Source organism: Bubalus bubalis, chromosome 13 (genome assembly GCF_019923935.1).
Source record: "Bubalus bubalis isolate 160015118507 breed Murrah chromosome 13, NDDB_SH_1, whole genome shotgun sequence".
Classification (NCBI taxonomy): domain Eukaryota; kingdom Metazoa; phylum Chordata; class Mammalia; order Artiodactyla; family Bovidae; genus Bubalus; species Bubalus bubalis.
In genome coordinates, this window is record NC_059169.1 from 10,961,733 (window position 1) to 10,989,190 (window position 27,458).

General features: G+C 39.6%; 1 protein-coding gene across 2 annotated transcripts in view; it reads right to left on the reverse strand.

Annotated features, from left to right (window-relative positions):
• The window catches only part of UBAC2 (UBA domain containing 2), a 170,310-nt gene that overhangs the window by 41,862 nt on the left and 100,990 nt on the right, over nucleotides 1-27,458 (reverse strand). Inside the window, exons 5-6 of one of the 2 annotated variants that reach the window (XM_006043896.4) lie at nucleotides 23,029-23,152; nucleotides 19,569-19,616 (exon numbers count right to left, since the gene is read on the reverse strand). In XM_006043896.4, coding sequence (XP_006043958.3) covers nucleotides 19,569-19,616; nucleotides 23,029-23,152 — 172 coding nt within the window. The remainder of the gene's footprint in view (nucleotides 1-19,568; nucleotides 19,617-23,028; nucleotides 23,153-27,458) is intronic. The other variant, XM_045162547.1, reaches the window with a different exon arrangement.

Consider the following 27,458-nt stretch of genomic DNA (forward strand, 5'->3'; position numbering starts at 1 on the left):
AATGAACTCAGGAGTATCTATGAGAAATCCTGGTGGAGCCGTCAAGTGGGTTGTTGGATATAAAATTCTGGAACTCAAGGGAAAAGTTAGCAGAGACAAAGATTTGAGAGTCCGTTGTGTCAGACTACATTTAAAGCATGAGAACTAGAAGAGACCATAGGAGGGTGAAGGAATACTACAGAGGAGAGAAGAGGACTTTGGACTGAAACTGGGATACACCAGGATTTTGTGGATGGACAGAGTAGGAGAAGCCAGTGAAGCAATCTGAGAAGGGGCTGCAAGTAAGAAGGAAAACTAAGAGAGTTTAGTACTGCTGAAGCTAAGAGAACAGTGTTTTAAGAAGGAAACAGCCGTGTCTAATGCAGCCCAGAGTTCACGTAAGATGCGAGAGAGGAAAATGACAGTTGGATTTGGCAAAATTAACCAACTTTGGTGCAGTGGTAGAAGCAACAGACAGACTGCAGGAGGCTAAAGGGCGAATGGAAAAGGATTTCAAATAATTTCCATGCTACTTCCTTCGTGAATTGTACAAAACAACAGAGAAAACGAAAACAGAAACAAGCTTCAGATTCAGTGCAACGAGAGAACATCTGTAATCCTCAACCACACTAACAAAATGGAAAACACACTTAGCAGTCGAGAGGAAGGGTAAATCCACAGGTGGGAGAAGGGCCCCAGATGGATGACAGAGGAAGGTGGGAGTGAAGGGGAGGATCAGAGGACTCAGTGCCAGAAGCAACCCATCTCCTCTGCAGGGAGGAGGCAAAGGCTCGGCAGGGCCTGCATCAGGGAGGCTCTGGCAAGGGTAGGGCAGCCCCTTGTGGGACGCCTGGGCTCCATGGTGGGGGCTCCAGACAGACACAGAGGCCCTCCGTGGATGTCTTCGGAGCTTCCAAAAGAAGACCACAGAGGAAATGTATGAAGAAGAAGACTTTGTTTCAAGAGATAATAACCGAGTTTTCCAGGATGAACAAAGAATATGAATACTCAAACTGAAAGTTTAAGAGTCCCAAGATAGATAATAAAATGAAATGTACATCTAGCTCCATGAGAGTCAGAGAAAGAAATCCTTAAAAGTGTGAACAACAAAAAAAAGAACAAAACAGCTCATTACACAAGGGTGAAGTCACAACCCATGGTAGTCATGCACTGACGGTGCGCCCTGGGGAAAGCTCAGGATGAAAAGGTAGGAGAAGGCACCCTTCGCTTCAGATACACAGGTCCCCAGATGGTCAGATGCACAGCTCAGGAAGTACTTTCAGTGACCTCAGATTCCTGCATCTTCATGTATAAAGAGAAGCACTAAAATGAACTTGAGATTCTGCCCTTTGTGATTACTGGTAATCTTTCAGCGGGACGTAGGCCTGACTAGATGTACTTCCCAGCCAATAAATCCATACACGCTTGCTTCATCGTGATTTGTTTGGCTTCATGACACTTAAAGAGTTTATGGACACTTTGGTGTGTATTACGTATCATGATAAAATGATTTAAAAATAAAGAATAAAGGGTACAGGATAGATGAGGTAATTTCAGGGAAGCATACTGAGGCCTATCAGATTATAAAGTATGCTATAAAGTTTGAGTAAGCAAAACAGGGTGGTCTTTATGGGTGTGTGTGTGTTACGTTGCTTCAGTCATGTCTGACTCTCCGTGACTCTGTGATCTGTACCCTGCCAGACTCCTCTGTCCATGATTCTCCATGCAAGAATACTGGAGCCGTGCCCTTCTCTAGGGGATCTTTCCAACCCAGGGATTGAAGCCGCGTGTCTTCTGTCTCCTGCATTGGCAGGCGGGTTCTTTACCACTAGTGCCACCTGGGAAGCCCCAGGTCTTTATCTAGAGTGTGTCAAACTGATGTAAAGAGCAAGGGCAGAGACATAGACTCGATTACAAGGCACCTGGTACACAGCAGAAATGGGTATGTCACACACGAAAAGAACACACGGGCCACACGGAAGGAAGAAGTCAAACAAGCCCCCTCTGCCTGATACCACACAAAACCTCCCAGTGGGTTAAGGACACAAATGTAATTTACGAAAATGCACATCTTTCTGTGCAAATATAGAAGGGACATCTTTTTGGCACTGGGATGAGAAAGGATTTTTAAGTAAGAAACATAAAGCCTAGATTATAAAAGAAAACATACATTCGTCTACTTCATAATTTAAAAGCTACAGTAGGCTAAAAGTTACATGAAGGGGGCGAGGAAGTAAGGATTCCTTTTCTGAAGGTCTGAGTAAAAAAGAAGATGGAAAATGGAATTGTGCAACAGCAAAAGCACAGTGATTCAGCTGAAGACAGCAAAATGTTGTCATAAATATCACGAACTGTGAAAAAAATCTAAACAGATCAGAATTGTGAGATTTGAATTAAGTAAAAAATTTAATTTTTATTTTTTTTTCATCTCAAAGTGTCCAGCTATGATGGTAAATTTATCCATTTGCCCACAGTTCTAACCCCAAGTATTTGGAACATGTTTGTGTAATGTGGAAGCTGTTATCAGTCACACATACATCAACCCTTTTGTCACAATAAAGTCTCCTTCTTTGTTTTCAGTGATACTCACAAAGTCTATTTTGTCTTAGATTAATGTGGCCACTTCTGATTTCTATTTGCGTATTAATCTCTCTCCATCCTGTTACTTTCAGCCTTCTGTGTGTGTGTGTGTCTGCGTTTAAAGTGTGCCTTGTGGAGAGCACACGGCAGTTTCTCACTTTTAAATCCAGTCTGACAATCTCTGCCTTTTGATCAGCATCTTTCCCTGTTCACACAATATATTTACCTTGATACAGATGAATTTTGCTGTTTGGTTCTGTCTCAACTGTTTTTTTTTTCTTTGCTCCTATTTTCTTATTTCCTTTTGCATTAAGCAAATACTTTTCAGTATTTCATCTTAATTCCTTTAATGGAATTTTTAAAGCAATATCTCATATTTTTTCTTGTGTTTGCTCTAGGGATTTCAATATACACACAAGGTGCTTAGAATTAATATCAAAATACTTCAAGTAAAATAAAGGAAACTTACGAGAGGAGAGTTCCATTTAACATTACCCTCATTCACTGTGATACTTTTCTGTTCTAATACATTATGAACGCACATAACAACTGTGTTATTCACGCTTTATGCAATCATATGTCTTAAAGAAATAAGGAAAAAAGTAATGACAATGTACAATTGTTGCCTGTACTTAAGGAGCTCGCAATTTAGTAAGGCAGGGGTGGTTCTTAATGGGAAGGGTAGGTCAGAGATTCCTTTAAGGAATTGAGGAAGGCTGAAGATTTTTATTCTCTTGCCCATATCTATCCCCCCACCATTACATATACAATTATGAAATCATGTGTTCAATTTTAGGAGGGACAGCCTATGAAGAATTAGTACATTCTACTCAGCAATGAACAAATGCATGACTGCAAATTCTGGCAGGGATAAAGTGTGCTCATTGGCATAAAGCTCTATTCTAAGGCTCACTTATCTGAATGTATGTATGCTCTGGCAGGGGAAGAATTCTGGTTGATTTTGATCACTTCATGGCCTCTGCACCTAGAAGAACACCTGCTGGGAGAATGGTGAGTGAATGGTCTAAAAAATATGTCATCTTAGATTCTTTTAAAGGAAACTGGAAAGGTACCAAAGGACACACTTTTTCGGTGCTAAGTTCATACTTCCCATATGACAAAAACATAGAATCCACTGGTTCACGCCTCTGGTACCTCAGCACCACCTCAAGTCGTCAAATAAGTAAAGTGCTACTGTAAAATGTTTTGGGCGATGAAATAAAAATTTGTATGTTAAGGTAAGACAAGAAAAATTTAAACATAAAATTTTCTCTGCCCATTTCGTTGTTTCCCCTCTTCTTTACTGAACTGAACTGAACTGAACTGCATCTTCGTCATGTGGTTACCCAGCCCTCCCCATCGGCAAAAATTCCTGCTCAACCACAAAGATCAATCTTTTTCCTTCTGGCGCCTGCTAGGCAACTCCTTAGATGATAACACCCTTTACTCAATCCTGTGGGGGGTCACGATGACCCCCACATACCTTGTACGTGTAGACACCTTAGGTGAACAATGCCAAGACATCATTCTCCTCAAAGATAGAGACTGATGCAGAACAGACTGGTCAGATGACCTGGGGAGATACTGGGCCACACGAAATGGAAATTCATAGCTTAAATACTTATGACCTTATTTTACTTATATTTTGACTATTTTACAAGATTATTGTTACTTGCATTACCAAATCTGTGTAAAATAAATGATGACCAGGCGACGTGAAACAACTGACCAAAAGCATATCCTCTAAGAGCCAACAGTGTGACTCCAGGCAAGGGAAGAAGCAACAAGAGGGAACCATTTCCTAGAGCAATAACGCACTAGTCAGATGGGTGCTTCAGAGGCTTGTGGCTACTGTGAACAAGGCCTAGTCCAGTAACAGCAGTGAGTAGCCTAATGATGAAATCCTCCTGACCTGGGAACGAGCATTCCTAAGAGCACTGGGGAAAGCTGGTGACGAAATGTTTCCCAAGCCTTAGTGAGTATTACGACTGAAAGGGAAGAGAGAGAATGAAGAAAGCTGCCCACCATCCAGTTCTCTAAGAATCAAATCACCAGCCGCTGCAGTTGCTGACCTATAGCACACTCTGGGAGGAACTCAAAACAAAGTTCAGGGTGAGGCACTCTGTGCTCTGGGAAAACTGACAGAGCTGGCCCTCAGACAGCTAGATATTTCAGGAGGAAATGTCATAAACTCAGGGTCTGGCATTTTCCCACACTTAGAAAAGCACTCAAATCATTAACTAAGCTATCTGTTCCTTGCAAATAGCAGCAACCTTCTGCCAAGATGCGTTCTTGATTGCATGCACCCTTCTGTCAACATCACATATGTTCTGGTCACCTCCTTCCCTCTGCAAACAGTACTCAGAGCTCCCTGGGAGACTGTCCTGGGTTATAATCCTCAGGTTGGCTCAGATAAAATTTTCCATTTCTTTCTTAGATTGACTATTGATTAAAATATAAAGAGGTTTAAGAATTTAGTTTCCTATAAATATGTGATAATCACATCACTCTATTCTAGGAGAAAATGGGGGATAAGCACAGTAAACTTTACCTAAGTTATACCTCATTACTATCAAAAGCCTTGAGAGAGTATTATGAATTACGAATAATACTTATTCATTATACTACCTTACACATTACTTTTAACTTTCATTTTCATTATCTCATGAACCCCTCTTATATTGGGACTTCTGAATGAGAATTTGGTTGAAACCCCATAGAGTTTGTGGAAAAAAACAGGCTTTAAAAATAGACCATCTGCTGGGATTTGCATGTCAAGAGGCCAGGGGAAATTCTAAGGGAGGGGTCTGGCAGGCCCACAGAGCCCAGAAGCCCCAGATCAAGCTGAGAGACCCAATGACAAGGGGTGAAGCAGTGGCAGGGGTCTTGGGCAGGCTGGGAGACAGGTCTAGGATGTTCAGATACAGTGGGAAGGAACATGTGGGCTGTGTCTGCAAAGGCCAGGTACACCCAGAACCAGAACACTCAAGCGGCAGGAACTGGGAATCCTGGCCAGCAAGAGGGCCCCAGGGGTCAGGCAACCAGAGAGTGTTCTGGACCTCTTGCAGTTGCAAGTCTGGGCCAGAGGGGATAAAGAATTTAATTTGCTGGGTGGAACCATGCGAAACTCTTGATTACAGAGAGTAAACCTCAACTGTCCTCTGGTCTTGTTTAGTGTTAGCATGAAGCCACAGCCAGCAAAGGTGAGAAACCATGACATGGCACCAGCACGCAGGTTTCTACTGATCTCCTTCTCCAGTCAACTACGGCTGAACAGAGACCCACTTGGCAAACTACACTGCTGCGGTCCTGGTGAACCAAGGTCCCAACACGTGAGAAATTTATCTGGCGGGACAGCAGGACAAACACAGGGGCCGTCACTCTGGAGGAGAGCATGACTGTCTCAAGATAAAGACGAGACAGGGGAAGAGACGCCCCCTGATACCTGGACCCCTTCACACAGACTGCATATTCACTCACGACCTGAAGAAAGCAGGCCCACTGAGGCCTCATTTATTCATTCAGTGCATGTTTACCGAACTTCCACTATGTGCCCAGCTGTGTTCTAAAGGCAGGGAGCAAAACAAAGAAAATTCCTGCTCTGAAGAACTGTTCGTTTTCCTATTCCTTCTTCTTCACTGAAAATGCTAAAGAAAGAAGGAAGGAAATTACTTATTTTATTATGCAAAGAATATGTACACAAATCAGAAGTGCCCAAAATTATTTGTGCCATTTGTAATTAATTATGAAATGACTGTCCTTTTCATGACAGAATCAAGTAGCTTTAGCACTTATTGAAAGTCTTGCTATTTTGTTCTTTGTCAAGTACAAAAGTGATTCAGATGAATTTCCCATAGCTCTCTTTTCATTTTCATTATTATTTTGAACTATCTATTTAAAACACTGGGTATCCTTCTGACTCTTGGGAATTTGAATTAGAAGAGGAACAGAATTAATTGAACTAATAATAGATTATTTGTTTTTAAGAAACTGTCTTAGAAAGCTGCTCTAAGCTTTTCCTTTCAGTAAATCATGCATCAAGAGGATGAGGTTTTCTGCATGAAGCAGAAAACTGTAAATTCCAGTGGTTTAAATACAACAGAAATTTACTTCTCTCTCATGTTAGAAATGCTCCAACCATCTTAACTGCATTCCAGGCAGTGGGGGGAAGAAAATGAGGAAGAACAAAAGGACAAAAGGCTACTTTAAGGAGACTTCCTAGAAGTCCTGCCAATAAGTATGCTTGTAGTTCACTGGCCAGGATGCCAAGATTTAGCTTGACAGCTAGACCTAGATACAAAGGCAGCTGGAAAATGTGATCTTTTAGTTGGAGGTCCTGCTGCCCCTAATAAAATGAAGGTTCTGTTAATAAGGAAAAAATACACTGGGAGACAGCTCGAATCTCTAGTACATGGCAAAAAGCCTTAATCAAACACTAAAAGGTAAATACCTTTTAATATCCCTTCCAACAAGGAGACTGTCCTCTTTTATAATTATATTCACTTTCATAAACTGATTCAAAAAACTAAAATTAAGAAGTAAATAGGTTTATGTTAAAATCTGTTTCTTACATTGGACTAAAAATAATAAAAATGAATTTAAATATCAAGAATAACTTATGCATTTACAGACAGAGATTCAACAGGGAAAAACTCAATCCTTTCTAAGACCAGGAACAAGACAAGGATGTCTATTCACCATTCTTATTTAACATTATATTAGAGGTTTTAGCTAGTGCAATAAGGCAAGAAAAATAAAATGCATAGATCAGAAAGGAAGAAAGAAAACATATAAACCAAATATATTTCCTGATGACTTGATCATATATTAACATGTGGGAAACCCTGAAGAATCCACAGAAAAGCTACCATAAATAAATAAATAAATTGCTATTGTATCCTCGAGGATACAATAGCAATATACAGAAATCAACTGCATTCCATGTACTAGCAACAAACATTTGAGACAAAACTCCAATTAAAATAGCATCAAAACCTCACAAATTATTAGAAATACATTTAATTAAAGATGTATAGGGCCTATACATTGAAAATTTTAAAATTAAAAAGGGGAATTAAAAAATTACATAGTAGACACATACTATGTTTATGAATTGGAAGATCCAATATTATTAAAATAGTTGTACTAGTTACACATTACTGAATAACAAATTATTCCAAACGCAGTGGCTTAAAACAATATGCATTTAATATTCATACAGTTTATGTGGTCAGAAATCTAGGGACTGCTTAGTTGGGTGGTTGTGGCTCAAGGTCTCTCATGAGGCTGCATTCAAGATGTCATCCTACCTATGTTCATCTGAAGTCTCGACTGGGGTTGTAGGACCAGCTTCTAAGGTAGCTCAACACCCAACTGGGAGATTAGTGCTGATTGCTGCCGGGATGCCACTGTTCTTTGCCATGTAGACCTCTCCACAGGGCTGCTTCAGGACCCTTGTGACATGGCAGCTGGCTTCCCCCAGAATGAATGATCTGAGAGAGAACAATATGGAAGCAATATGTCTTTTGTGATCCGCCCTTTGGAGTCACACTCCATCATCTCTGCCATTTTCTATTCATTGTAAGTGAATCGCTGAGTAGAGCTCACATTCTAGAAGAGGGGAATTAAGTTCCATTTCTTGAAATACAAAATAATTTGTGGCGATATTTTTAAAATCATCAAAATGGCAATCTTTCCTTCATTGATCTATAGTTTCAGTGCAATCTCAGGTTAAATTTTAACTTTTTTTTTTCTTTTTTGAAGAAAATCACAGGCTAATTTAAAAGTACATATGGAAAATCAAAGTTTCTCAAATAGATTAGCCAGCTTTGAAAAAAGATGAACAAAGCTGAAATACTTGCATTACCTGATTTTAAGACTTACCACTCTCAAAAGTACTCAAACAAAGTGGTACTGGCATAAGAGTACACATATAAATCACTGAAATAGAAAAGAAAGTCAAGAAACAGACCCACACTGGTCAATTGACTCTCAATAAAGGAGCCAGGGTAATACGCCAAGAAGTCTTTTTGACAAACATTGATGGAATAATGCTAGACATTTGTATGGGAAAAAAAATACATCTCAATCCTTAACTTCACAAAAATCATACTCAAATTGGATCTCAGACCTCAATGCAATAGCAAAAACTATTACATTCTAGATGAAAACACAGGACATAATGTTTGTGACATCAGATTAGCAAGTATTTGTTAAATAAGATATCAAAAGCACAAACTATTTAAAAAACTGAGACACTGAATTAATTGAGTTTAAAACTTTTGCTTATTGAAAGAAATAGTTTAGGAAACAAAGAAGCAAGCCAAAGACTGGCACAAAATTTTTATAAAATATATCCAACAAAGGGCTTATACCCAGAATATAAAATGGGCACAAGAAAAGATGCTCAAATCACTAGTCATCAGAGAAACACAAATTAAAACCACAAGATATAACTGCACGCCAACTAGAATGACTAAAATTAAAATGGCTAACAATGCCAAGTGCTGGCAAGGAGATGGTGGAATTGGAATGTTGATATATTGATGGTGGAAATGCAAAATGGTATAGTAACCTTGTAAAATAATATGGTACCATATATTTTTCAAATGATGAATTCCAGCAATTCTACTTCTAGGCATTTACCCAAGAGAAGTAAAAACATATGTGCACACAGAAATGCGTACACAGATTCTCATAGCAATATTACTCATAATCAAACCTGGATATAATGAACAGACAAACAAATTGTGGTGTAACATACTAGGGATTGATATTTACAATAACAAGGAATGAAACAGTAATCAAAGGTAAATGGATTTCAAAAACATCATGTTAAGTGAAATAAGTAGAACATAAAAGACTTCATACTATAGGATTCAAATTATATGAGATTCTAGAAAAGGCAAAGCTGTGGTGACATAAAGAAACCAGTGGTTATCTGGGGATGGCAGGTGGGTGAGAGCAAAAGGAATGAAAAAAAATGTTTAGGGAGAAGAGACTGTTTTCTATCCTGATTGTTGTGGTAGCTATAAAACAGTATACAAGTACCCAAATTCACCAAACTGTACACTTAAAGTTGGTATATTTTATTGTATTGTAATACTTTAATGAACAACAAAAAAATTTTTTCATAAAAGTAAATGTGAAGATCTAGGAAGACTGAAATTTCTAGATATATACTTCTCATCTTAAATTTTATAAAAGAGGTGAGACTTTCACAGACTGAAACCAGTCTTTAGCAACAAAAAACTTCTGATATCTTGAAAATATTTCCAGCTAACATAAACTAACATAAGAAGACATCGATAATAAGTTATGCTGTCGTTTATAATGAATATGTCAACTTCCCTGGTGGCTCAGACAGTAAAGAATCTGCCTGCGATGCAAGAGACCCCAGTTCGATCCCTGGAGAAGGGAATGGCAACTCATTTCAGTATTCTTGCCTGGATAATCTCATGGACAGAGGAGCCTGGCGGGCTACTGTCCGTGGGGTTCACAAAGAATCAGCAAGACTGAGTGACTAAGCACGCACATAATAAATATATTAAAAATCACATGCATTGATTTTACCATAGTTCTTTCGCAGAGCTGATCATAAAGATATAAGAAAAATATCAACATAATCAGCCCCAAAGAGGAAGGAACACTGGACATTTCTATTTCAAAACAATCAGCTGAAAGACATAATCAAAACTGATTCAAGACTTCCTATCTCTTGATAGGGAAACAACGTGAAGACTCTGTGAGAAAAGGAAAAAAGCACTCTGTGTGGCAACTGCCATGTAGTCTATCAGGAATCATCAAGAATGAAAACATCTGGGTGTTTTCTTGTTGACCTCTTATCTCCATTTCTTTTCCCTTTGACCGGCAGCAGTACTGACCCAGCTTAATATATTCTACAGTATCCTTAAAGCCTTCTCAAAGCCATCCTTTACTTTGTTTTCTTTTTATTATTATTATTATTATTTACTTTACAATATTGTATTGGTTTTGCCATACATCAACATGCATCCGCCACGGGTGTACACGTGTTCCCCATCCTGAACCCCCCTTCCACCTCCCTCCCCGTACCATCCCTCTGGGTCATGCCAGTGCACCAGCCCCAGGCTTCCTGTATCCTGCATCGAACCTGGACTGTCGATTCGTTTCTTATATGATATTATACATGTTTCAATGCCATTCTTCCAAATCATCCCCCCCACCCCCAGACAGTCCAAAAGACTGTTCTATACATTTGTGTCTCTTTTGCTATTTCGCATACAGGGTTGTCATTACCATCTTTCTAAATTCCATATATATGTGCTAGTATACTGTATTGGTGTTTTCTTTCTGGCTTACTTGACTCTGTATAATAGGCTCCAGTTTCATCCACCTCATTAGAACTGATTCAAATGTATTCTTTTTTGTTTGTTTTGTTTTATTTTTAAATGGATGAGTAATACTCCATTGTGTATATGTACCACAGCTTTCTTATCCATTCATCTGCTGATGGACATCTAGGTTGCTTCCATGTCCTGGCTATTATAAACAGTGCAGCGATGAACATTGGGGTACATGTGTCTCTTTCAATTCTGGTTTCCTCGGTGTGTATGCCCACAAATGGGATTGCTGGGTCGTATGGCAGTTCTATTTCCAGTTTTTTAAGGAATCTCCACACTGTTCTCCATAGTGGCTGTACTAGTTTGCATTCCCACCAACAGTGTAAGAGGGTTCCCTTTTCTCCACATCCTCTCCAGCATTTATTGCTTGTAGACTTTTGGATGGCAGCCATTCTGACTGGCATGAAATGGTACCTCATTGTGGTTTTGATTTGCATTTCTCTGATAATGAGTGATGTTGAGCATTTTTTCATGTGTTTGTTAGCCATCTGTATGTCTTCTTTGGAGAAATGTCTGTTTAGTTCTTTGGCCCATTTTTTGATTGGGTCGTTTATTTTTCTGGAATTGAGCTGCAGGAGTTGCTTGTATATTTTTGAGATGAGTTGTTTGTCAGTTGCTTCATTTGTTATTATTTTCTCCCATTCTGCAGGCTGTCTTTTCACCTTGCTTATAGTTTCTTTTGTTGTGCAGAAGCTTTTAATTTTAATTAGATCCCATTTGTTTATTTTTGCTTTTATTTCCACTATTCTGGGAGGTGGGTCATAGAGGATCCTGCTGTGATGTATGTCAGAGAGTGTTTTGCCTATGTTCTCCTCTAAGAGTTTTATAGATTCTGGTCTTATGTTTAGATCTTTAATCCATTTTGAGTTTATTTTTGTGTATGGTGTTAGAAAGTGTTCTAGTTTCATTCTTTTACAAGTGGTTGACCAGTTTTCCCAGCACCACTTGTTAAAGAGATTGTCTTTTCTCCATTGTATATTCTTGCCTCCTTTGTCAAAGATAAGGTGTCCATAGGTGCGTGGGTTTATCTCTGGGCTTTCTATTTTGTTCCATCGATCTATATTTCTGTCTTTGTGCCAGTACCATACTGTCTTGATGACTGTGTCTTTGTAGTAGAGCCTGAAGTCAGGCAGGTTGATTCCTCCAGTTCCATTTTCTTTCTCAAGATTGCTTTGGCCATTCGAGGTTTTTGGTATTTCCATACAAATTGTGAAATTATTTGTTCTAGTTCTGTGAAAAAGACCGTTGGTCGCTTGATAGGGATTGCATTGAATCTATAGATTGCTTTGGGTAGTATACTCATTTTCACTATATTCATTCTTCCGATCCATGAACATGGTATATTTCTCCATCTATTAGTTTTCTTGTACACGACAACGCCAGAGACATAAGACAATGAGTTTGTTGAAGGTGATGTTTGAGCTGCATTTTTAATCCATCATATGGAGGACCAGTTAAATGAATATCTTTGATGGTCTTAGAAGAGAAAGTACAATACAGCTACAGACCAATTTCTTCGTATTAAGAAGAAATCAGAGGCTGCCAACAGGATAATGTTTTCTTGGATATTGGTCGGCCCACAAAATTCATAATGAAGGCTGCAGGGAACTATTGGAGGTATGGGTCTTTCAGCACCTCTGGATACTTTTAAAACTTCTTTATGACCAGGATCTGCCTCCAGAATCCAGTCTCCATGGATGATGATCAGGGCCTTACCTTAGTGGGGTTGGCAAGGGAAGATCTAAGAACAGCTGGTACCTAAGTGTCTTGTGTTTGAAGCAGACATGGATCAGAGCCTTGAAATAGGCACTGGAAGGCACTGGGCCCACTGCACCACCAGAACACCTGGCCTTTGGTCCTGGCTCAATCGCCCAGCAGTTGTGCAACTTGAGCTTCAGTTTTAAAACAAGAAGCCTAGGTTCCCCACCACTGCAGAGAGTGTGTCAAGAACCTAATGAGGCGGTACACATTGACAACATTCTGACAATCACAAAGAATAGCAGTGTTTTGTTGTACAGAAATGATTATTTTGATAATACTGAATTTTATCTGAGTTTTTAGAAACTCAGCAAGTATTTCTAGAATATAGATGAAATGCCAGATGTTTTGTTAGGCACTGGGGATGATAAAGAATAATGTATAGTTTCTAAATTGAAAGGGCAGATTCAGAGAAGGCTTCAGAGTTAGAACTTAAATGAATACGATTTTCTAGGAAAAGAAGGGATCTAATGGTGAAGGAATGGAGATGGCTGGAAGAAACTGCCATATGGTTATGCAAAGCTACCTCTGAAGAGCACAGATGCTAAAGCTCCAGAACCTGCATTTGAACATTGTCTCTGCTACGTATCAGCTTGTATTCTTGGCAGATAAGTTCTTTGTGCCTCAGTTTCTTTATCTATAAAATGGGGACAACAGTGTCTACAATATCAGGTTTTTAGGAGGACTAGTTAAATAAATAGTATTTGTAAAGTGCTTAGAAAAGAGCTGTGTTAGTCTGCTTTCTCTAGGTTATACGGTGATAACAAATTATCCCAAATTTCAGTTGTTTTTACAAAGGCTGTTTTTCACTCATCTTGCACGTTGGCTATAGCCCTGCTCTGTGTGTTTTCTTCATTCTGGGATCTGGGCTGAGAGAGCAACATCTATCTGGCACGTGTTTTTCTCATGACAAAATGAACAGAGCAATGGTGGGACCGCACAAGGGTGCTTAAAACTTCTGCCTGAGAGGCACCCATCACTGCTGCTCATAGTCTGGTGGCTCACGTAAGTCACAGAGTGGAGTCTGACGTTCACACGGCCCCTAGAGGCCCTGCAGAGAGGGGTTAGGGAGAAGGGGCAGCAAATACGCTCAACCAACAAAACAGCAGAACAAACAATATAATCTACTACCAATGGGTGGGACATAGCATGTGCCATGGGTTTGTTAAAGAAAAATAAGTGATGACAAAGAATCTCAAGACAGCATGAGATGTCAGAGGGGTAAAGTGCTCAGCGACTCCAGAGTACAGTGTCCATGGGCTGAGAGAGGGACCTGAGGAGGCCTAACATTGAAAGGCTCTGCAAGAGGGCAAGGTTTTGCCTATAGGTAAAAGACAGGTGACAGTAATGCCAATTATATAGCTGTATCTTATGAGGCACTCTGTGCCGGTTTTTATCAAGACACTGGCATGATTTCATTTGTTCTGCACTGAACATTTAAAAGTCTACCAGTCACTCCCCGTGCAACACTTGTCTAAGACAACACTCTGTCAGCAGTGGACTGAGTTGTAACTGTTTCAACAAAGAAGAGGACAGAAGGCTTCTTTCAGTAGGTCCAGGCTACCTAGGGTCAGGATAGGGGAAGGGGGCTCAGAGAGGAAGGGAGGGAAAAGAAGGGGGAGGAAAGAGAGGGTGTGAAAGAATCAGAGAGAGAGGGGGCACTGTACAATGGACTGATAAGCACTCAGTCTGGTGGTGGGATTGTAAATACTGTGTTAATTAGAAGACGGTGAAAGCACCCTCTACATATGGCTGCTTTCTAAGGATCCACTGTCTTCTACATGAGGTTCTTTCACAAGCCCAACCCACCTCAGAGCTCGACCACCCTTGACTTCCCTCTGCAGCTTCTGTCCTCATTTTCAATGAAATGCTAAAAAATCATCTCAATCCCTCAGGTTCAACTGAAAACCTTAGGCATCGGATGATGATCTGCTATGCTGTACCCTTCCTTTGGTGAGCTGGGAGAGGAAATCTAAGGGAAGAAAGAATAAGGAAGAAGAAAAGCAAGAGTGAAGAGCAGAGAAAGATGTGAAAAGGAGCAGAATCAACACCCATCCTCATTCACCTGGGAAACAGGTCAGGGCTCCAAAACTTCCTCCAAAGAAGTTCTGATTTCCACAGTGGCTTCCGCTAGGTCCGTCAGCTTTTTTCACTTAATGATTTATCATGGAAAGCCCATCAACATAAGGTTCTGTTTGGTGCTTTTTCTTTTACAGTTACCATCAGACAATGTTTTACTTTTTGTCTTTAAAACTCTTGTGGTGGGAAGAGAGACAGGTAATTTACTGCCCACAGATGTGCCATCCTGATTCCTTCAAGGCTGCTCAACTCTCCCCTTCCCCGCTTCTGTGACTTACAAACCCTAATAAGATGTCTATAATCTCACACCATCATGAAGTTTTTGTTTGAAAAGCTTTAAAGATTTACTCTTTAAAGATCTACACCCACTGCCTACAGAAAAAACATACAAACTCAGACCACGTCCAAGGTCCTAATGAATCTGGTATGAATCTATGTTTCTAATCTTGTTACTGGGTAGGACAGATTTTCTTTCACACTACGGTGACTTGATTGTAAGATAATCAAAGTCTGACGTACTGTACAGAGCAGGTAACAAATGCAGGAAATGGCTAGACTGTGAAAGCAACAGGCTGATGGGGAGAAGCCAGAGTCTGAGGAGGACAGGCCTGCCTCTTCACCTGCTCTCAAACAGCTTGAAAGAGGACCAAACGATGATGAAGACATGAATTATGAAAAGAGAAAACTTGGCAACAGCAGGCTCTTTCTATTTTAATCATTCCAGAATCAGCTCAGGCCTGAGACTTCAGCTTTTGAGACTTCGGGTACATCCCGGTGGTAATGACTCACTACTATGATTCAGAGGATGGCAGAAAATGAAGAAGTGCAGGGCTACAGACGGCCTGAAGGCTTTCTTCAGAACCACACAAAGAACTTAAAGTTCAATAAGTAACCAATGTTTTCTTTAAGGAAAAAAGTCTTATTAACATGTAACAAATGTAGTGGAACTGTGGAATAGAGTGACTTCCTCCAAAGAAGGTCTCCCACAAAAGACATGAAGAAGAGAAAAAAAAAAGACATGAAGAAAAGTGAGACATGAGGTGGGAATAGGACTCAAGGAGGTGCAGACTAATATTTCTGAAGTACCCACTTAAATGGAAATATTTCACTTATGTACTATATCAATTATTATACAATTCTGCCAACTTTCAAGGAAACAGTCATATTTTTAGGCATTAACTGTTGGTATTCAAAGCCAGAACGGTCAATGGAAAAACAATGTGATATTAAAATAGGTATCAATGTTACATGTGAGTAATATCAATCTTTATGCAAAACCAAATGCCCTTTATACTTTCTGGGCAGCAACTGGAATCCCCAAGGGATCACAAAACGGATCCTAGCTGTTCTGGGCAAATCAATTCATTATTTCTGCTTGAAAGCTAAACACACTTCCCTAACCCCCTCTCCAATCAGGAAAAATACTTAAGTCCTTATTCTTTTCAGCGACATCACTCCCAACCTAGCAAAATACTGTACTAGTGGAATTCACCCTCCTTCTCCTCTTTTAATCAGTGGGATACTTTTAAGCTGGGTATTCAGAAACATTTCTAATCATGACAGGATGGGTGACACAAGGAGAGAGAAAAACTGGCCTAAAGCAAAATAAATCCACCCATAACTAAATAAAATAAACCCAAAGCTGGCAGCTTTTCAGAAAAGCATGAGTAAAGGTTTTGGTTTCTATGACAGCAGATAACACATTACTTATGTTTATACAAATTCTCTTTATAAGAAAAAAAAAAGCTCTTTCTCTTAAAAACACAGATTGAAATAAAATTACTTCCTTACTACACACAGTATGTTAGGAGAACTACTGATTTCAGAGTTAAAAGGTGATCTTTTATCAACAGGTTTTCTAGTATTCCTCCAAAACACTGAATATTATCTGTGCATTTTTGGGGGGAGAGTAAAAATTTTATTTTATTTTTAGTATTTTAACATAAAAAACCCCCAAAAAACAAAAAAAGGAAGTTGCTTGATAAATATGGGGAGAGGAGGAGTCACGCTGAGCAAGAGACATCTGGGACAAGTTGTGGCTTTATGAATCTCAGACTTCGATCCTATAATCAGTGGTGTGTGAACCAAACACTCAAAAACAACACCCTCCTTTATAATTATCCTTATCTAAAATATACCATATTGTATTAAATATGTCATAATAAAAGTCTGCTTCTCTGGAAAAAGTCAGAAACAAAATATTCATTAAATTCAAAACAAGCACTAACATCTACGGTATAATGTGAAGGAAAACTGGGGTAATTATCACTGACACTAATCATTTTAAGTCAACACAATTAGTATCATCTAACTACATTGGGATAATAATAAAGAACAAGGTTGATATGAAGATTTATCAGATTTGTGTAATGGTAGGAGGTCTGTAACCCTGGTCGAATTACTTACAATAAAGTGAAGATTGAATTGGCTCAGAGATATTTATTAATAATGGGATTATTCTAAGCTACATTCATCTGAAAATTATATTTCAAATATCGAGCAACTCAATTCACTCTTCTGAATGTTAATGTTAAAAATTTGTTAAACTTCTGATTCCTTTATGAAATTAAATCAGCCCCTTACCACCTGTTAAGCATGTGTACTAGAAAAGACTGACCACAACACACAAACTTTAGATTTTAAAAAGACTAGAAAGAGTTGAGAAATGCAACCTTCAATTCTAGAACACTGAATGTCACAAAGTGAAACTTTCTGAAGTGGTATCAGGAACTTATTTGAAAACCAGGAGTCTGCAAACAGAATAAAGAAATAAAACGGGATGTCTTAAAACAAATGAGTCACATAGTGAGTTTATATTGAAGAAGGGCTCAGACAATGACAGCAAATCAATCAACAGAAAACTAACACAATGAGATGTAATACAATAAGGTACTTGTCAAATTTTTGGAAGTTTTAGGAAAAAAAGGACTGAAGATTATCACTGTTAAGAGAAACAGAATGTATCACAAATGAAAGACTAAGTTCTCAGGCTGCTCTCATTATGAAAGCAATGAACTCTCAACTTACTGTCTTCAGGTTAGTTAAGAACCTGCCAGTCAAGCTGGCAGATCAAGTGGGGATGAGATTAGATGGGGCAGAGCCTGGCCACTGTGCCTCACACGAGCAGAATGACCCCTGGCTGTCCTTAAGTCACTACAAGTCTTAAGAACACCAGGCAGCTCAGATGGTTTGAAGACCTCACAATGGACTTCAGCTCTGCAGTCCTGAAGCCAATCTGGGCATCGGTGGAAAGTGTTTCGGGAGAGGGAAACAAAGTGACTTCAGTCCTCAGAACTGCGGCTGGAAACTGCGAGGAGTGAAGGAATAAATCGTATATGAAAAGAACAAACACAGGAGAGCATAAAGGAAGGACAGAAGTGAGCCGGCTTAAAGTAATGACCCAGTGTCCCATCATACTATTCACCCAGGAAACAAGAGTGAGTAGTGATAACTTACGTAAAATGTCTGCAGTGGAATGCACGGGGGAGGGGGGGGGCTGGCTTAGTTGCTAAGTCGAATCCAACTTTTGCGACCCCATGGACTGTAGCCCACCAGGCTCCTCTGTCCATGGGATTCCACAGGCAAGAATACTGGAGTGCGTTGCCATGCCCTCCTCCAGGGAATCTTCCTGACCCAGGGATCGAACCCAGGTCTCCCACATTGCAGGCAGATTCTTTACTGCCGAGCCACCAGGGAAGCCCAGTGGAATGCAAAGTTATGTCCAAATCCTTTCCCTTTGATGTTATACATATCCCTGTGAATCCAGTCTGTAACTTTCTTAGTCATTTCCAAGAAAGAAATTAAAATTATGTTCCACATATACTGCTGCTGCTGCTGCTAAGTCGCTTCAGTCGTGTCAGACTCTGTGCGACCCCATAGACGGTAGCCCACCAGGCTCCCCCGTCCCTGGGATTCTCTAGGCAAGAACACTGGAGTGGGTTGCCATTTCCTTCTCCAATGCGTGAAAGTGAGAAGTGAAAGTGAAGTCGCTCAGTCGTGTCCGACTCTTAGTGACCCCATGGACTGCAGCCCACTAGGCTCCTCCATCCATGGGATTTTCCAGGCAAGAGTACTGGAGTGGGGTGCCACTGCCTTCTCCGTCCACATATACCAGTTATAAACATATTTTTTATAGAAATCTGGGTGTTCAAATTTAAGCCATGGATGAAAAATAAAGCTCAATTTCATGCTTTAGATTCCTTCTTGATACCTCATAGAGTTGAAGACGTAAGTTAATTAAAATAAAACAAAACAATACAGAGCATGGGGATGGGGAAGATGACGCTTCTGTGTGGCACACAGATGAGACACCACCCAACCCTTCGGCTAGCTCCTCTTCCTTCTCCGGCCACGCACCCTGACGAATCTTGCATCAGTTCTCATCCACCTGACTTTCCGCTTAACCTTATTTTTCCCCTTGCATGACCAAGTCTTTTTCCGAAAGAAACAAAATCTCTCTCCCTGCTTTCGGCAAATCCGACTTCTTCATTTTCTTTTTCTGCTGTTTTCGTCCTGCTATGACCTCAACTACTGCTAATGTAATTTTAAAATAACACAGACAAGAAACTCAGCTAAAACTTTCACTAAAATTACCTTGAAAACTGAGACAATCTGGTCTCTTCTGTCTCAATGATCCATGTAACTGGCTTTTTCATCACTAAGGCAGTGGCTTTGAGATGGAATCTGACACCTGAAGACAACTGAATATAACCCATAATCTCAATATGACATTTTCCCTCAAGTTTCTTCAGGAAAGAGGGGAGGTGAGGAGGGGGAGGAAATCACACTTACAAGTCCACTTATGGCTACAATCCAGATGTAGGAACCAGAGGTGAAAAGCTATAAAAGAAAAAAAAGGCAACTAAAAATGAAATTCAACTGCCAATCACAGCATATTTACTTTTACATAATTATAGTCATTACCATTTATGTTGTCTTAATTATATATATTCTTAATCTAAACAAATGGAAGATTACCAAATACTCTGTTATATAAAGGTAAATAATATACCAATTTTTCTTTTCTTTCCTCTTCTACCAAGACCTCACTCAGCTTTTCGATAGCCTAAAACAGATTGGTTGAAACCAGCCCACTCTTATGCAAAGAAAAATAAGTGAAATTCAAGCACATTCTTGTTTACAAATGGACATTAATTGGTTTACACAAAGTAAAATACTATATGGACAGAAATTATTAGCATTAACAACACGGAAAATATGTAGTCACCGCCCAATGCTTAGTGTCAAGTAATGACATATATTATAGCTCCTATAATTCTCTTATTTCAATTTCTGATTATTGCTACTCTAGTTTTAGATGGAAGGCGTCTGTCAGCATACAGGTCCTTGCCCAATGCTGCTCTGCTGAGCCTCTCATTCCAGTCTGGCCCAGAAAGAGTGAACCAAGTAACAGGGCTCAGAGTTTATTAATGGCAAAAGTAGTTAGAAATGGGTCTCATGAAATCTCTGCCTTTTTCAAATCATTTACATCCAAGGATTGTGTTCAGGGTTTTTTTTTTTTTTTTTTTAAGTCATAAGACATCTCCCAAGTGTTCCTGCAAGAAAGAAAAATTCATAGCCTAGTAACAGGATAATATCGGGACAACTGGTAAAACTGGAATAAGACTGTATCAATGTTAATTTCCCAATTTTGTTAACTGAACAGCAGTTATGCAAGAGAATGACCTTATTTATAAGAAATACACTGAAATATAATATTAATACTGAAATATTTAGAGAATAAAATGAAGTCACACATGCAGATTAAAAAAAAAAAAGATTTGTATCTTAGTGTTTGTTCACAATTAGATCATTAGATCATTAGATGGGGAGTTAAGCATTTCTGCTCGTAGAGAAAGAAGCAGTTCATCGCGGACATCAGTGCCAGATGAAAACCTCAAAGTTGTGCACGTTTATCAAGGACAGATAGAAAAAAAGATACATAGAAAGAAGACAGATACAAAGGTAACAGATGGCAAAGCACAGGTAAAAAGCAGTCTGACAAGCTGTGCTCTTGTGTTAGCTCATGGAGAAATGAGCAATGGCTGCAACTCTAATCCCTTGATTTAAAATTTAATCCCTTGATTGAGCGTGGATGTTTGTTCAGTGTGAATGACTTTGAAAACAACAAGAATGAGAATTACGTGGAAAATTATTTTTCTGTAGTCTTCTTCCAAAAGTACAGAGAACAGTAATACTTCCACAGCACTTGCTGTGTGTTTTTTCTCACTGCTGGCCTCTCTGAGGGGCAAGTGCTGCATCTCAAGCTACATTTTATCCTCCATGGCCCCCAGCACTGGGCATTACGTGAATGGCTCTTGAGCCCTGGGCACGTCAATGTCCCTTCACAAACGTCTTTGCTCTCCTGAGAATGACTAAAGTCAGTCAGTCACTCATCTAGCAAATGTCCCTGGTTTCAAGAAGTTGCTGAGTAACCGAGGCACAGAAACAAGTATGAAGGTTCGGAGGGGAGGGAACAGAAGTCCGGGGAATAAAAGGTTCACACTCACGTCAAGGTTGGGGAAGGGTGGGAGTCGATACTGGATGGACAAGAAGAAACCCTGGATGCCATTTATGCTAAAGAGTTCAGATTTTATCAAGAGGCCCGGGGCATCTCCACCTCTACTTTCTGCATCGACTTCTACCCCACCAAAAAAAAAAAAAAAGACAAAACAAAAGCACTCACAATCTCAGAAAAACCAAAGGTGGCAGTCATACAGACATATATTATTAATATTAGGAACCAACTGACTTAGTTTCTTATTACCTGTTCTGATTACCCCCCAAAACTCACTGCTACAATCTCTAAATCTTCAAATGACCATGTGAAACAGGTATCATTGTTCCCACTTTACAGGTGGGCAAATGGGGGCTCAGAAAAAGTGATGGAAAAGGAAAGTAATTACCAGGGCAAGTACTTACACCAACATCCACTTGGCTCCAAAGACTTGCCACAGTGCTGCACTGAATCCCTGCTCTACAGGTAATGAAACAAGGTCTTCTACCCTCAAAGCTGCTCTCTAACTGGAGCCAACATGAGGACCAGAGGCTTCCATGACCGGACCCAAGTATCAAGTTTGCGTATGCCATGTCAGAACTGGAACTTGGGTCTCTGCCCCTGGTCCAGGGGACTCTGCGACCACTGCATTCTGCCTTCTGTTGGAACATCTTAAAAAGAATTAAGCACGCCACTGAAAACCCTAGTAATAAGAGTAAAACATGGAAATGGGATCTTAGGTTATAAGAGTATTAGAGAGGACAAAGGGGAGTGTAAAGCTACGTAGGCTGAGAGATGAGGAATAAACATATTTCATGAAAAATGGTTGTAAAAGTGGTAAGGAAACGCCCACCCCAGATGGGCCATTGATAACACGTCAGAGCAGACAAGAGAAGGTGGAGGAAATGCTAAAGGTTAAAAGGGGAGGGAGGAGGGCCCTGTACAGTGCCGCTGGCATCCGGTCTGATGTGTGTGGGATAAGGAATGTTATGAGTAGTGACGGATCAAAAGGCCAAGCTACATATGGTACCACAGGAAACAGCAGAATAAAAGTTTACATTAAAAGGTGTGAGTGAAAGAAAAGTGACAGGTGTAATGCTACAGGTAGAAAACTGAAAATCAAACGTATCTTCTATTCCCGGGCCTGGAGCCTAGCAGAGAGCAATCAATATTCACTGAATGTTGGTAAAGACGATCTTTTTCGATTTAAGTCAAATGGTAAGTCCACTAATGGCCATCGGGTAAAACCATGTAGCGAAAGGCGACAGTGCAATCAAGCCTGCTGCGGCATAGGAGTCATGAGGCTGGCAAAGCCTATCTGCTTCCTGCTTTAGAGCTTTATTTGTGACTCTGTATTCAATGAATCAATTTTGGCAGTGGCTTTCCACGTTCCGCCTCTGGACTGTTCTCACGTTTCCGCTTCATACTGCGATTTTTGAAAAAGTACTTACATGCAATTGTACAACAAAATTAAAATATTTTCCACCAATACAAATTACAGTGAAAGCGCTTATCAGATTTCTAAAGGCTACGAAAGTATTCTAGTACCTTATATACCTTGATGTTCTCGTTCTGTAACACTTCCTTTGAACTTTTGATACAGATCATGAAGCCAAACTTATGGGAAAAAAAAAACTTTGTTTTTCAAGGAGATCAAATGAGAAAAAGACCAAAAAAAAAAAAAAAAAAAAAGAGAGAGAGAGAGAGAGACAGATCCTGGTTAAAGAAATGTGAACAGAAAAATGTATACTGTACCTGTAGTCCCAATATATAAATCAGTGTCTTGTTTGTGATGGACAACGGGCCCAGAATATGTGCCACTTGGACTCTTGGGATGGAGCAGTAAAATGGTACAAAGAGAGCAAACACAGGTGCCAGGCTATGCAAACAAATAAAAAAAAAATCACTATGGTGTAATGCTCAATTTACAACACCAACGGCAAATGAATATCTGAAGTAACACTGCTTATCGTTTTATTTCAGTCTGAAAACAAGATCTTAGATACACAAGTTGGTTTCTATATGTACAACACATCCAAAATAATTTGTACGTATATATAATATTTTATGAGAACTCTATCTAATCTTTGTTAACTCTCCCAAAGCGATTGCAAAGTAATGGTTTGGCATCTACTAATGAACTATCAGCACTGTGAGAAAATGTAAAGCTGATGCTATGTTTTCTTTTCATGAATGACTTGAAATCTGATGAAAGAAGCGAGACAAACCAAAATCAAGAAACGTTACAATTCATCATGGCAAAATGCAAAATCTTCATGTCAGACTTGTCCGATTACATTTCACTGTAGCACTTGACAAGGCTTGCGCTCTTGTCCTCCCTTTCTCAAATGTCTTCCTGATTTTGTCTTAAACCCTGCTTCTTGCTGGTTTACCCACGATTTCTTCCACCTCTCTTCTACCTTCTCCAGGGTTCCACTGGAGACGTTTCTCTTTGCTCTAGTCTCTCTCTGTATAATCCTAAGCCCTTCTACGCCTTCAACTAAAAAAAAATGAAGTGAGTCCCCAAGCTGTCTGACTGTCCCCTCACCTTGGCTATGAAATTCGATCTGATACCTTCAACTTGACATACTCAAAAGTCACAAACGTGTTGCGACATGAAGACTTGCTTCTCTTGAATCCATCTCCTAATACTGCCAACAGTATTTTCTTCCCCCACAGTTCTGATCATGTCACACCCCTGGTTAAAACCCTTCCTTCCACAGGCTCCCAGTATCCAAAGAGGAAATTTCAAACATCAGCATGAACTAGCAAACCCTGTGATTCTTTCTTACCAGTGTGGTTTCCTACGACCATCCCCTTTCCCCTTCCCCTGATCTGGCCCATCCCCTCTCACCCCGTCCCCGTCCAGATGCTCCCTGGGCACCTCAGCCTCTGCTGACTACTCACTGATGCAGGTTATTCTTTCAACACAAAAGCGTCGCACCTTTCTGCTTAGGAAACTTACGCTTATGGTGCACGACAGAGCTCAGCTCCTCTCCCCAGTGATTTCTCCAACCCTCCTGGTGGTGAGCCGCTCTCCTTTGCCCTTGAAGCTACCCCAGTTTCACTGTTTGAGTGAATCAATGAATCAATCACCTGGGCGCTGTGCGAGAGGCAGCAGGCCAGGTACAGGAGCTCCATCAACACCTCTAAGTAGGAAGCAGCCCCTAACCTCAAGGAACTAGCTCCAGGATTGCAGACACACATTCCTACCAGGGTAAGGCAGCAGACATGAGCGAGTCCTGTGGTTTGGCACACACGTAACACACATTCTTCATTAAACACTGGTTAATTTAATTAGTCTTTTATTTCCTCGTATTTTGGACGAGTGGCATCACACAAAGAAATTATTGCATCATAAGAAAAATGCAAGAACTACTTTTCACTTCCACAAAGAAATGTTCTCATTACCATTTCTGTGGAAACAACAGGTCCCTCTAGAACATTTTCCCATCTTTGATAGAGAATATGTTATTAAAAAATCATCCACTGTCCTTTCTACTCTTAAACAAAACAAAAAGCCAACACATGTTGAAAATGAGGTAGATGGCAGCACTCTGAAACTTCTTCTATTGGTACTTGCTGAATAAATGAATTTCTCTTTAAAATGGTAAAACCATACAGCAGGATTTGCCTTTTGTTTTTAAAAGTCCCTTTTCTTGCTTTATTATTTTTAATGGGATTAAAACATACAGTTTTATAGATACATTCAAACTATGGCCTATTGTTCTCTTGGTAATAATAAGAAAACCCTATTTTGGTTGCACTTGAAGTTTCTGACTAAGGAACATGTCTTTAGGTACTCAATTTATAGAAGGTCTTCTGTTTACATTTAGCAATAAAATGTAAAGAGTGAAGGTATAACAAAACATCTGAAGCAGAGTTCTTACTTGAGGGTACATTTCAATGTAAACTAAGAAATATTGATAGGAATTTTAATGACCACAGTTCATATCTTACATACCAACAGAAGAAGTTTCAAAATTCCTTAGAAGTTATTCATCACTATATAGTTTTAAATGATGACTAAATACTAAACTACACCTACCCAATATACAAAAGCATGTATTTCAGACCATGGTGTGGTACAGGCTGCTGTGTAGAAAATTTCCACTGCTATTTCTATACACACTGAGTGTTATTAGTCACTGACCAGTCTTTCTCTTTTCCTTATTTTACAACAACATTTGTTCTTTATACTGTCAACAGTAACTCAGCTTGACCTTTTCATATTGAGAACAGCTAACTTCTGGAAGCCCAATGTGGTTTAAGCATACAGGGCCGAAGTACAGAAAGGAATACACGATATAAAGGATTCATTCACTAATGTCACTAACATTTGTTGAGTATCTCCTATATACTCACAACTATGCTTGACAGAACAAATAAAATAGAAGCACTCAGGTCAGGTCACAGATGTCCATCCTATATTTTCTATGGAAAAAGGACAGTGACTCCACTTTTATAGTACAACTAAAGAAATCCTGGTAACTTTCAACAATAAAAATAAGGCTTGTGAACTCATGAAACTATCTGATAGTAAACATCAACAGCATCTCAAAGGACAATTACCCTGTCACCTCTTCTTTATACACGTGACTACTCTAATACCAAAAAGAGGGGAAATCCAGTTTGCTAGAACATTTACTTTACCTAGATACGTTCATAAAATAAAAATGCTTTACTTATCAAAAATTATTTTGAAAATTAAAAGACAAAAACCCCACCAGGATGGCTTTTCAACAAATTGAAAAACTTCTCAACAGTGTCTTCTTCAAGGCTTCTTCGATCCAATTTTTTTTTCTTTTTTCCCTTCTTTTTTACTTTTTAAATTATGAAGCATGATAACATATTTACAGGAGATTTGGAAAATACAGAACAAAGTTACATATAGTTTTACTATATATTACAATTATTTTGTAAGTAGAAAAATTAAGATTTTTGGTTGTAGTTTAAACATCAAACTGTCAAAAATTAATAGAATGAATAGACAGAAAAGTAGGATACAGCAGATCTGAAAAGCACTATGAACAACTCAACATAATTAAGATCTATACAAATTTCACACAACAGGATACAAATTCTATTCAAGTTCCCACAGACTATAAACCAGGAGACAATGGAACATATCCAGGGACATTAAACAAGGTTCAAAAATTTCATGGTATAAAGGAGTATTCAAACCAAGTTTTAAAGGAACTAGTTCTGTAAAAGTTTATCACATTGACCAATCAAATCATAAAATCTCTGTATTTCCCCCTCAGAGAATTTTTATACTAGGAGTTACCTTGGTGATCATTTAGTTCAGTACTTTTATTTTACATAGTGGCATGGAGTCCCAAAGAACTGAGGTGAGTGTTACTCTTCTGTTTGACAACATTTCTCTATGCATCTTCAGCACGGTAGGGCTTATAATAACCTCAATGGAATAATACTGAGAGGCTAAAAGTCCTCAGCACTTTGACAGAATCCTGGAATGGAAGGGTCTCTGAGGGCACAGAGTCACAAATCCCTACCAAATGATTCAATTCTCTCTACAACATCCCTCCAAACAGACACCTGGTTTATGCAAGCACCTACAGAAGAGATGGACTTCCCAGGTGGCTCAGTGGTAAAGAATCCTCCTGCCAGTGCAGGAGACTCCAATTCGATCCCTGGGTCAGCAAGATCCCCAGGAGAAAGAAATGGCAACCCACCCCAGTATCCTCACCTGGGAAATCCCACGGACAGAGGAGCCTGGCGGGCTACAGTTCATGGGGTTACAAAAGAGTTGGATATGACTGAGCACACAAAAACAAAAGGCAACATGCCCTTTTTTTAAAAAAAATGATCCCAACTTTTGAGAACTGCTTTCCTATTCTGATTTGAGAGCTGTCTCCTGTGACCTCCTCTTACATGCCTTCCTTTTACCCTCTGGAGTTAGGAAGATTGACACATGCAACCTAAACCCTTTACCGTGATCATGAAGATAATGATCACATCCCTGCCAAGCCTGGACATGCTCAGTTCATTCAATCTTTTCTCCTAAGACCTGGGACCGAGCCTACACCTCCTGGGCAGGCTCTAGGTCATCCATGCCTTGGCAAAATGCAGTTTCCTGCGCTCACTGAGAATGGCTAGATCATCTCTTGTATTCTGAGAGCTCTATTTCCATTAATTTAGCCTGTAAATCAATTTGCATTTTG